The 12531-nt window shown below is 42.9% G+C and overlaps 1 protein-coding gene across 2 annotated transcripts in view; it reads right to left on the bottom strand.

Annotated features, from left to right (window-relative positions):
* Positions 1–11366, bottom strand: part of DPY19L4 (dpy-19-like 4 (C. elegans)) — a 28528-nt gene extending 17162 nt beyond the window's left edge. Inside the window, exons 1-8 of one of the 2 annotated variants that reach the window (XM_014965526.1) lie at positions 11165–11366; positions 7453–7560; positions 6386–6510; positions 5616–5706; positions 4097–4218; positions 3091–3236; positions 1189–1312; positions 471–605 (exon numbers count right to left, since the gene is read on the bottom strand). In XM_014965526.1, coding sequence (XP_014821012.1) covers positions 471–605; positions 1189–1312; positions 3091–3236; positions 4097–4218; positions 5616–5706; positions 6386–6510; positions 7453–7560; positions 11165–11174 — 861 coding nt within the window. In that variant the 5' untranslated portion in view covers positions 11175–11366. The remainder of the gene's footprint in view (positions 1–470; positions 606–1188; positions 1313–3090; positions 3237–4096; positions 4219–5615; positions 5707–6385; positions 6511–7452; positions 7561–11164) is intronic. The other variant, XM_014965527.1, reaches the window with a different exon arrangement.
* Positions 11367–12531: the final 1165 nt, after the last annotated feature.

Here is a 12531-nt window from a genome sequence, read left to right as displayed (position 1 = left end):
GTCTTCAGCATCTCTCTAGTCTATTTGTTGGCTAAATCAGTACAGGGCAGGCCATTCAGGGTGCAAGTGAGCCCCTTAACTGCACAGAGCAGTTTTCTGGTCAGCCCCATCCCACTGTGAATAGGGAAAGGAAAAGAAGTGGCAGTTAGGCCAAAAAGGATGCATGACTGAATATCATTCATCACTCTTTCAGCTCTCCAAGGATGCTTCAGGTCTCAGAAGCTTTGTTTAGCTTCTGACCCTTTTGTTAGGAGAGCTGTCCCAAACACAGTAGTCCAAAAGAGAGTGAATTTAAAGCCATTTTACTCTTCCAACGGACATGACATGCACTTCAGCTGGACCCAGGCTGCAAGACACTCAAGTCATCACCCAGTCTGCGCCCTTTGGAGCTCCTGAGCAGTATGTACAGCAGCCACCCCCGAGGCTGCATTTAAGATCCCAACTATCGGTAGGCTGAAAAGTTCTAATACCTTCTCTGTCTGTGCCAGGGCAAAGCCATCTAGCAGAAAAAGAGAAACAGCCTGGACAAACAGGAGATAATGACTGTATTCCCACATCATCATGAAGGTGTACGTTGAAGCACTCACCAAAAGGTAACAAAACTTCTAGAGACAAAAAAGAAAAACAAAAAAAAAGCATTCATTTCATACCTATGCATCTCTGTCACTAAGTAACTGAGAGGTCATTAAAACAGAAACTATGGCAATTAATTATTATTTTAGGAAATAGTTAAAATACCGAATTCAGACATATTTAACATTCTTAGATGGAAGAAAGTAATTACCAAAACATTAAAAAATATTTAAAGCCAATCAAAAGAATAGATTGAGAGACAGGGAAAGGAAGTTACCACCATCTTCTCCGAGCAACAGGAAGAGCAACAAAACAGTTTACACAGTGAGAAAAATTCTGCATCAGTTAATTTTAAAAATACAGCAGACAGCTCATTACCATTGAGCTTTACCATTATCATTGTTCTTCCTGAACCCTGACGGGGGCATGACAGGGCAGGGCATGAGCGGCTTAGCAAAAACCACACATGTCTAGGTGAAATCCAAGTGGCTGATTTTAAAAGAACAAACAAAACAACTGCTGTTTTCTGCATTGTGGGGCAATAGCGACAGAGGTAACTACTCTAGAGCACAGTTCTACCAGCAACTCTTTATTAAGAAATTAATTTTGCTTTACCTCAGCAGAACAATTTAGGTTTTTTTTTAAATAGCCTGTGAGAGCTGCTACTTGACATGCAAAATATGGCAAAGCCCAATTTTCCCTTGATGGTATGGAGTAATCAATTCTTGTTGTATCTGTCCTAGAATAAAGTACAGACAAACAAAATTATTAAAAGATTTACCGAACAAAAATACCAAGGAAAGGCTAAATGTCCCTTCTTGCAGTGTGGCCTTGCAAGCAAACTATTCCTGTATTGAGTGTAAAGTAATACTGACACAATTTCACTGCTGATACAGGTCACGATTTAATATCAGCATGGAAGTCCAATCTTTACTCATTTATTCTTCTTACTAGGTGGCACTTACAGGACTGAAGTCAAAAAGCATCTGCCTCCAGCTTTTTCTGACCCACCACACCACTGTGCAAGCTGGACACACCACACACCTGCACCGTGATAATGGGGACTTCTTTGGCCACGAGCAGTGCTAAATGGTCCTATGTCCACAGGCAGGGGACCGCTGCCGTAACAGCAGCTTTTCACATTGCAACCAAAATCAGCTCAGAGCTGAGAGAAAAGACTCCTTTCAGTTCTCATACAACATGGTTTAAATAAGTCATTTAGGCGGTCGAGCACAACATACTTAGAATCCAAAGCAGTGCTCCCTCTTAGCAGCAGCACCGGCAGGTACTCTGGCTACAGGGAAAATTCTGCCCAGCAAAACAAGAGATTAAAGACGGATGGGGAGCATGGGCCAGAACGGCAGCAGGATCTTCTCAGGGAATGACTTGACAGTATCTGCACAATTAGAGCTGTAGGAGAAAGTTTTAAAAAGTGCTAAAGTGACTTAGAAGCACAAGTCACACTTTCAAATGTGATCAAAAGCATCAGTTTCAGAGGTACATAGTCGTCTTTGTGTCTACTATGCTTTTAAAAAGGAGCCTCTAGCTTCTTTATCATTTGGATATTTGAAAGTGTCACCTTTCATTTTTACCTCTGAAGCCTCTTACAGAGGCGTATTCGGAGCTTTTTTAACTACCGGACCTTTCAATTTGTTAACATCATTTAATCTTCTTTGCTGTTGAAAAAAATACAGATTTATTCACCATTTCCCCTACTTTCCACTGTTCACACAAGTTGATGAACAGTATTTTTAGCTACTAATCAGAGATTCGGTCATGATGACTTCACACTCCTAAAAGACGCTTCCCAACAGTTCAACTTTAAAGGTATATGTCTAACATTTTGCTCCTCAATAGCTCTTTTCTTTCAAGTGCTCTCAAGTTCAGAGAAAGCCCCAGAGCTACTTGGTGACAAACCAAGAACCTGAACACAAGTTCTCATTGTCCAAATGAGGCTCCCTGTAATTGTGAAACATTTTAAAATAATAAAAAAAAAAAATAATCTTGAAATCAGAATAATCTAAGAAGATTCCACTTTGCACAAAAACCCATTACAAAAAGCTGATAAAAAAATATCAAAGACTCTTTACAAAAAAAATGCACTTGGTCATTTCCTTCTAAGCAACAGAACAACCATCACAATATTTATAGCTGGCCACAGAGAACAATTCTGGTTTACAGCAACTTTGAAAATTTGTTTTCATTCTTTACCAGCACAAAACCTAAACCTTCTGAGGAATGTTTTTGCAAAATGGAATTGTGTGAGAATACTCCTGTATTCACATACATGCATAAAGTCAGTTCAACTGGCAGCGTGGATGGTTTGGACAACAGGAGGCCTTTCCATTAATAAAAGCATCATGAGAATCAGTGCATCTCTGGGAGATGGTCTGTATTCAGTGCAAGAGCTTGCTCTCACAATGAGAACACAAAGTTTAATAGAAAGCATTTCAATCTGCTCTAATATTTTAAAATGCCTTATTGACAAACTAGATTGTATAAAGATGTTTTTCTTACCTGTTAATAATGAACCATGCTACAGTCAGCATTCCTGCCAGCCAAGTCCCACTCATAACCCAACTGGTTACAAACAATGCAGTCACATAAATTCCCTGCAGTCCAAAAACTATACCAATGTAGAAATACACTGGTTCAATAACTTCCTGAAATTACAAATAAAAACGAAGAGACATAGCGGCAACTGAGCTGAAGCTGGAAATGATTACTATTTACTATTTGCATCCTGCTAACAGTGTGCTAGGTGCTTTACAAACAGGTAAGAGACGGCCCCTATTCTAGAAAAGTATGGAGCATGCTTTTATTTTGGGCTTAGTGAAAACAAAGCAGTGTGAATTAAGAGCACATTTCAGGAGTCAGCTTGCTAGTGCCACGAATTTCATATTGGCTTTAGCATGAACATCGTACGCGTCAGATCTAATAAATCTATACTGCAGTGAGATATAAAGTTCACAGGACTACTGGAAGAAATTATGTTGGGGAGGAACTTAGAGAAGTAAAGATGTGGCAAAAATGGTTCCAAACACAGAGAAGCATATATAAAATAAATAAATAATAAAAAAAGATAAATGAGAGAGGATACAAGTATGAAGCGTAAGCAGAACAAAGCCCAAGTAGAGCAGAAAAAGACAAAAGCTTTATCTACAAAAGTGGTTTTCTCTTTTATCTGTACAGGAATGGGTAGAGACAGTTACCACTATAACTCCTTCAGAGTACAGAAGTCTGTTAACTTTCCTGCTTTTAATGGATAGCACAGATACTTTCCACATTTCTACACAGCTTGTAGATGTAAAGAATAACAGACAGTAAAGTTTAGGGCATATAAACCCCCAAAATCTTACACCAGAGACTGACCAGAATTGAGGAGAACCTGAACCTGGGGAGAGGCTTAACTCAATTCATTCAACAAAAATGGCATGGATTTATTGCATACAACATAGAAAGTCTCACACCCATACATACACAACCATAACGAAAGCACAGAAAGTAGGAGAAATGCACATACTTCGCTACCAGATGCTTGATATAAAACACTGGCAATCAGCTCTGGGTACAAAGTCATTTGCTGGACGGCATTTATTGTCTTCAGTGATACTGTCTTATTGTTGTGTGTCAACTCATAAACACCTATAGACAAAAAAAATACATTATTCTTGGAATCACTTATTACTGCTGTGCTTAAAAAGAGGTGAAAGTGTACTCATAGGCAGGGGGAAACAGATTTGATCATTAAAGCTAGTAACTGATTCACCACTCCTAATATTAAAGGAAGGAGAAATTTCTGTGCTGAATGCCATTCTACCCTACTGACTTATTAACATTATTACCATTTTTTGATGTACCCGTTAAATAGAAGTCCCAAAACTAACCAGCTGGAGCACAGTCTTTTCAGTAACATACTGATGCAGCCCTGGAACTGGCTGCCCACACATCACCTTCACAGGAGGTTCTTAAGAAGTGAGACAAAGATCTAACAGGGATGAGCAGGATGTATTAAACCTGTCTCCACAAAGAGGTCAGATATGATGGCCTTGTCATCTTTTTCAGCCCTTTTCTGAGACTTCTAAGAATCACTCACAACACAATACACCTTTGTATGGGGTTGAGACAAAATTGAAGCAGGCATACTTGAAGGACACATCATTCTGAGATACTATAATTAAAAAACTGACATCATTACTTAGCACAACAAAGGGAAGAGGAAAAATAATCAAAATTAGAGAAGGGAAAAAAGAACAAAAACCCCCAGAGCCAAACAAGATTTGTCCTTTCAGCTCTGAGCATACCTTGGTGTGTGGTCTACAGCTGGTTCTCTGCAGGCCAAACCAGGTCTTGCAGGACTTACAACTGGGTTCAGCACAGCTATGATACACCTTTGAAAACTGGGTGCCCCCATAATACCTAGTAGACACCTGAATCTATTTGTTTGCAGAGGCAGCATGCCTGGATGAGCTATCCACATGGGCAATCTCCCCAGAGATAATGAGGAACTGACTGTATCAAAGACCTATTATATATTGCTGATGAGCTACATATCAGCTGGGAAACTGTTCAAACAATAAAACTAGACCTACAAAGTTTAACTGGCTTCGGACGAGGTTTCATGAGGGGGCTGAACTAATTCAACTGCTGATCTCTGTGAGACAGGGTTGTTCACTCCCTCTTCTCTCCTGGAGTTCTCGCATCTCCCCCCATTCTCAAATTAAAGATCAATTATGCTTACATGGCAAAAAAATCCCCTATGTAGCATAGGCAAACCTAATGATAACTTCCATATGGGGCAATATGAGGGTAATATTAAACCTATTCCAGGGTATTGATTAAAGGCAATCTGATAGAATACAAGATAGTTGAATATTGTTTTTTAAAAGGCACTGAAAAGTTAGGTCAGCATGCAGTTTTTAATTAATCTGAGAAACCTATAGAAGATTATAAAATCAGTCTCCCCAGTCTGCAAGACTTTTTTTACTGTCTCCAAAAGGAACAGGACTTTTCAAGGTTAATAAAACAAACGGGTTTTGTACCTCTTTCAAAGGAAGGAGCCTTTAGCAGTTCTTTATAGAATGAGTAATAAATGGCGCTGTCACCCTGAAATGTAATTTCTCGTTCAAGTTCCTAGGAAAAAAAAAAATATATTCACCTCCTGCAATCTCTTCCCATACAAGACTATATATTTTAAGATAGACTGGTTTTGTAATACAGCACATAGTTAGACTCCACTGTACATCTTCAAAGTATTCCTCAAAACATTAATCTTCACAGCACCTCTGTCAGGTATATAATGCTCTCCATAACTTAGCAAACATGCTCAGAATCACAGCAACTCAAATCCACATCATAAGGCAGCACAAGATCCATGGGATCCTTTCATGTTCACTAACCTGAATTTCATTCAGCTTCCATACTCCACTAAGTAACACAGTTCTTAAAAAAAAACCTCAAAACAACACAACCCCCCCCTACATTCCTGTTGTTTAGTTTATGCGATCCCAGTATGCGTTAGTTTTTTTCTCCAAAATTTAGAAAGGTATTTCAATGATAAAGGATAGAATGATAAAGCATGGAAAAACATATAAAAACATGACAAGACATGATTACTGGGAGGAAAGGAGGAGGAAAGGAGGAGGAAAGGAGGAGGAAAGGAGGAGGAAAGGAGGATACTGTATCAAAGACAGAGGCCTGACTAGAATGACACAGGACTCTACAAGCAGGTAGTTCTGACCTGACATGGATCAGTGTTTATTTCAAGGACATAATGTGGCTTTTGTTTCAGCAGTTTAACTTTTTTCTTTACCTGCCTGCTGGAAAACCAGAATTTCCGTTCATGATATGTTGAGAGGTACACAGCATACATCATTCCACTAGTGACTGCCGCGAGACACCCAAAGAAAAGTTTCGCAAAACGCTGAATTAACATATCTGAAAAGGGACAGTGAAAAAGCCAAAATAGTCCAGAGGACTTAGAAACAAACAGTATGCCTTAAATATGATTAATTTCTGAACAGCAAGTAAACTTACTGGGATCAGAATTATCATACCATCAGCAGCACAGATACACAGATACGAAAACTGGTGTGTTATTCCTCTTCTGTAGAGTTTTCTTTCCCAGTTGTTACCACTGCTTCATAGGACTTTCAGGAAAAATACTCACACTACACTTCAAATTCCTCTCCATTCTAGTAAGCTTCATTTTCAAATGAATTCTAGCAAACTCTAGATTTTACCCAAAACACCACAAACTTCTTAAAGCCATTAACAGAAAGAGGTGGCAATACCACATCTAACATCAATACTGAGACCATTTGGTTTTTAAATATAAGTGGAATTAATCCAAATTTTACCAAACTCATTCAGTGGGTGTCTACTTCACCTGTAGCTCCCTCAGTTAGTATGCGCTTTTACCATAAAAGTTTTTGGTAGCTTGGTGAGCACTCGCCTAAAACTACACCTGGTTTTAGTTCTGTTTCTTGAAAAGCTGTAAGGCCTTTTTGTCTGTTCCTGTTTCAGTATCATTACTTCATGCCTTTCAGCTTCCCAACCCAAAAGATCACGCCAGGCACAATTAAAATATTTATTTGTATTCAAACAACAGTGAGATCCTTAACCCCTTTGCCTCTGCCCCTTTCTCTCCCCCTTCCCCCCAATCTGAAATAATCCAGGACTACCATTTTACTCTGCAATACATAAAATGCCATTATTAAAGAATTCTAATGTGCGTGCCTGGTTTTTTTTTTTTAAAACATTCAAAAACCTCATTCAAAATAAGTCTGTTATAAATTACTGTGCTACAAATATCTTGCCATAAAATGTAAAAGAATAATGAAAAAGAATCAGAAGTTGGCTAAAAATTCTGTAGCTTACATTTTGGCGATCTTCCCAGCTTTGAGTTTTCTTTGTTTCTCTCCTCTGGAGCCATTTTGTCAGATTCCGTGCAGTTTTGTTTCTTTCTCTGTCGCAGGTCTGCTGCCCCTGAGGACATTTTTTTAAAGTTATTGCAACACAATACCTAAAATTGCACTCTGAGAAATCCATGCAGCAGCAGGTAACAGCCAGTTATTGCTACCGATTCAACCCCACAGCAGATATATTTGACAAAAGACTCAATTAAAGTATGTCATATGCCTAACTAAAATAACAGTATAACAATACAGAAATCAATTCCTCTGTTATTCCTTAGAAAATCAAGTAGTTTTCTCTTGAGGCCATGCTCTGGAATTACCCAGAACCCAAACTGGAAGCTGACTGGTTCATTCCATGATGAACTTATTACACAAATGAAGGAAAGCAGTAGTTTAGATAAGTTGATACAGACACCAGGAGAAATTGGTGCCAATTCCAGTCTACTCTCATCCTGGTTTTATGCTGCTATAGTATAGAAGTGTACGAGGCACATTACTGTAATACAAACCCTGGGCTAGTCCATTGCTTTTAAATAGAGCTGCCTGTTATTCATATGGTGAAAGCTTTTATAAAGCAAATATAATATCACTTTTTTCCTGCTTCCAGATCTACTGGAACTAAGTATATTTATGAATTTAACATGCAATTAAAGAGCCCATTTTGCTAGGCCATGCAGATCACATCACAAGACTGAGGGCTTTTTCGCCTTCTGTTAAGTTTTCTATAAACAGCAGGATTTTGAAGCCCGGGCTCATTTATTTTGCAGTCTGAAAGGCAAAGAGACTAGTTCACAAGTCTCCATACAAAAAGATTCATTGCAAAAAGTCTGTTATAATTACTGTACTAAAAATGACACCCTACAACGTTCATGTCAGTTTAGAACCTTGATGAAAGGGTTTAACTGCAACTCACACTCCAGAATTTTTAGCTCTCCACTTTGACCTGCTGTCCAACATTGCTCAAAATTTTGTAGCCACTGATTTCTTCTGGGCTTAAACCAGCTCTTTCATAGAGCCATTCAACTTGAAGCTTGAGGTGTTAATCTTCACATTCTACAACAAAGCCTTTAATTACTCTGGTTGGATATTACCTAAAGCCTAAATCAGTCTACTTTTAACTTCCAACTATCAGATTTAAAAGTTAGAAACTCAGAGATGGTAACATAAATAAACTGTTAAAGTGGTGTTAGCCTGTATCAGGACAGCTGTATTTGGGTTTTAACACGGTTTTCAAAGCATTTTATAAATTATTCTGAGCAAACCAAGATCTCAATGATAACATTTTTCATGGAATGAACAGAAAACGTGTACCTTCTTAAACATGACAAGAACTGGAAAGATATTAAACAAAACAAGGTTTAGGGTGTTCACGATCACATTTATCATTATGTCAATCCAAAACGAAATATACGCCAGTATGTCTTCATGCCATGTACATGAAGTTAATCAGCAAAGCAAACGCTGCGTGCACTGCAATTAAAAATCACTTGTACCACACAAAATAAAATGGGAGGAAAAATCCCTGGATCATCAGAATGGGCAGATACATGCTTGGAAAGACATTGTCTGCCCTTGGCATTCTAGTTATGACCAAAGCAACAGCAGTGAGAACACTGTAGGCATTTCTTTCACTCTTCTGGCAGAGAAGTGAGCCATATTAGAAGTGTAACATAAAGTCTAGAGTTAGCAGCAGTAATAGAAAACTTCCAAAGAAAGAACGATTTAAAATTCTAATTCTGGAACAACTGTATCTCAGTCAGCAAATGATCTTCACCTTGGTTTTGAAGACTGCGCAACAGACTCCCCCCACAAAGCAGTAACAAAGAAAGATCCAAGTATGCTACTTCTGTCTCATTTGCAGCTGCCTCAAAAAAGAAAAATGCTGTTGCCATTTCTCTGAATCCTTTTAACGGGGTGAAGTGGAAGTCAAACAAAGCGACAACTGAAAATAACGTAGGATCTTCAACTGATGACACAGCCTCCAGTACCCCTCTATCCAGCAAACAATTTTTTCAGCCAAGATTGCTTTTTAGTTCCCTCTAAGTTCCCAGTACAATTTTTTCAACTCTCGTTCAGACAACATGCATTCCACTTCTTTTTGTGTTATCTATTGCAGAAAAGCACAACTCACTGCTCGTATGTACCAATAGTTTCATCCATTTTTCGCCTGCAAATCGAGCACTGTCTGCAATTCTTGTCCTCTGATCTAAACAAGGATAAGGCTGAGCTGGGAAATGTTCTGAAAAGGGCCACGAGGATGATCAAAGGTGTGCAATGGCTCCCATACACAAGGAACAAGGAAGCAAGCTGAGGATGCCTCAATCTGGAAAAGAGGATGACCAAAAGAAACATGCCAGGGGCCTACAAGCTAGTGAAGTGCACGAACAGGCTGAATAGGGAGCAGTGTTTCACCTTCTTTTCTAATACTGGAACAAGAAGTTATCAAACAAACCCAGTGAGTCAGGCTAAACGGAACCGGTTCATCGCACATCACCTTCGCAGAGACCACTCCTACCCAAAGAATGTTCTGTAAATGAAGAGTGTATACTGATCAAGAGAACATCGACACATTTGTGGAGGACAAACAACCAAAGACTACTAAATACACAGAAATCCTGTTCAGCTCAGAAAGTACCCCAGCTGAGAACAGCTGGGAGGCTGGTATATGCCAGGGGACAGTACCACATACGCTTGTTTTCACAGAATCACAGAATTGTAGGAATTTTGTAGGAACAGACCTTCAGAGATCATCTAGTCCAAGCTCCCCACCAAAGCAGGTTCACCTGGAACAGGCTGGACAGGAAAGCATCCAGGCTGTTTTGAATAATTCCAGAGAAGGAGACTCCACAACCTCTCTGGGAAGCCTGTTCCAGTGCTCTCTTACCCTTAAAGTAAAGATTTTCCTCCTGTTAAGATGGAATTTCCTGTATTCTGGTCTGTGCCCACTGCCCCTTGTCCTGTCACTGGGCACCACTGAAAAGAGTCTGGCCCCATCTGCCCTTTAGATAAGCACTGATGAGGTCTCCCCTCACTCTTCTCCAGGCTAAACAGACCCAGGTTCCTCAGCTTTATCTCATCAGAGAAGTGCTCCATTCCCTTGATCATCTTTGTAGCCCTCCCCTGGACTCTCTCCAGTAGTTCCCTGTCCTTCTTGAAAGGCTGGCAAGTTTTGCTCTTGCATGTCCCTTGGGTGCCTCCTCACAATCCCGTTTCTGTTGATTTCACCAAGAAAACTGAATGCCATCTCCCAGTTCCCACAAAGGGGGTTAGCACAAAAGAGACCTGGAGCAAAATGACTGTGTGAGTGAGGGGGGCGGACTAAACGTGAAGAGAGAGTGAAACAGACTGAAACATACAAAGGGGGAAAGGGAAGGGATGCCGGAGGACAAGCACGCTCCCGGAGGCACCCCCAGGGCCGAGGGATGCTGCAACGCCAGGCGAGGGAAAAGAAACAGGCCCCAAGTTTCTGGGCCCCCATCCCCCCAGCTTCCTCCCGAGGGGGTGACCGAGCCGGCACGGCCACCGGCCGCCGCCGTGGGACCAGCACTGCCGGGGGAGGCCGACCCCCTCGGTCCTGCCGGCGGGCATTTTACCCGACACACAGCCGCCGGCCCCGACCCCGGCCCCACCGCCGACCGGCGCCAGGGGAAGCGGCCCCGACCCCCCCGCCTCACCTTCCTCCATGGCCGGCCTGCGGCCGCCCCCCGCCGCCGGGACCCCCCGCCGCTCTCTCCGGGGGGACGCCGCCCCGCCCGCGCTCCTGCCGCCGCCCGCGTCTCCTCAGCCCCGGGGGCGGGAGCGCTCTCGCATAACACGGCGAGCGGAGGCGCAGCCGGCCCCTCGCTTCCTGCCGCCCCGCTCTTGCTCCCGCCGCCGGGCGCTTTCTCCGGGCGGAACTGTAGCGGCAGAGCCAAGGGGGCGGCCGGAGCGCGGCGGCGGCGTACCGAGGCGTACCGAGGCGCAGGCGGGGGAAGGGAGGGCCTGCCCTGCCGCCGGCACCGGGAGGCGCGAAGCTCCGCTTCCCCGTCAGCCCGGACCCCCTCCCGCGTTAACGCCGGACGGGCAGCGGGGGGAAGGTCCCTCCGCCCGCCAGCCCGGCTCCGGAGGGACCGTGCCCCTCCAGAGCGGCCCAACCAGGGCCTCGCCATGGAATGGCTAGAATTGGAAGGGACCTTTAAGACCATCCAGTTCCAACCCCCTGCCCTGGACAGGGACACCTCCCACCAGAGCAGGTTGCTCAAAGCCCCATCCAGCCTGGTCAATTTCAAGGATGGAGCATCCACAGCTTATCTGGGCAACTTGTTCCAGTGTCTCACCACCTTCACAGCAAAGAATTTCTTCCTAATATCTAATGTACATCTACCCTCTTGCAGTTTAAAACTGTCACCCCTTGTCCTGTCACAACACTTAGTGATAGAGTCCCTCCCCATCTCTCCTGTAGCCCCCTTTAGATGCTGGAAGGCTTCCATAAGGTCTCCCCAGAACCTTCTCTTCTCCAGGCTGAACAAACCCAGCTCTCTCAGCCTGCTATCCCCAGCCCTGTGAGCATCTTCATGGCTCTCCCCTGGACCCGCTCCAACAGGTCCATGTCCTTGCTAAGAAGGACAACTTGAATCAGAGCATCTCCAGTGGGTGCCTCTTGCTCACCGCCCCCCACCTGCCCTCTGCAATGAGGCTCCCTCCCTGAGAAGGAAGGTCTCCCCTCCTGCACAGCGTGACCTGGGGAGTCCGGGCTTGATGGTCACACACAAAACTCTGGGCCAGCTGCAAGGACCTGGAGAGGGAAGTGGGTGGTTGAGCCTTGATGCATGGCTGCTTTGGGCTCCTTTTTACACCATGGTGAACTACTGGAGCACGGAACCAGCGCCCCGCTGTCACAGAGGCTGTACAAACACAGGGTGAAAGGATGCCCCCATCCCCAATGAAGTTACAGTCTGCTTTTGTGAGAATGGGCTGTGTATGGGAAGGGCAGGGAAAGAACATCAGGAAGAGATGAAGCATCCGTAAGCAGTGGCATAGGTGTACCAGCCACCTCATTATT

Source organism: Calidris pugnax, unplaced genomic scaffold (genome assembly GCF_001431845.1).
Source record: "Calidris pugnax isolate Ruff unplaced genomic scaffold, ASM143184v1 scaffold41, whole genome shotgun sequence".
Lineage (NCBI taxonomy): Eukaryota > Metazoa > Chordata > Aves > Charadriiformes > Scolopacidae > Calidris > Calidris pugnax.
Note: the sequence above shows the minus strand (reverse complement) of the source record. Positions and strands in the feature narration are given on the sequence as shown.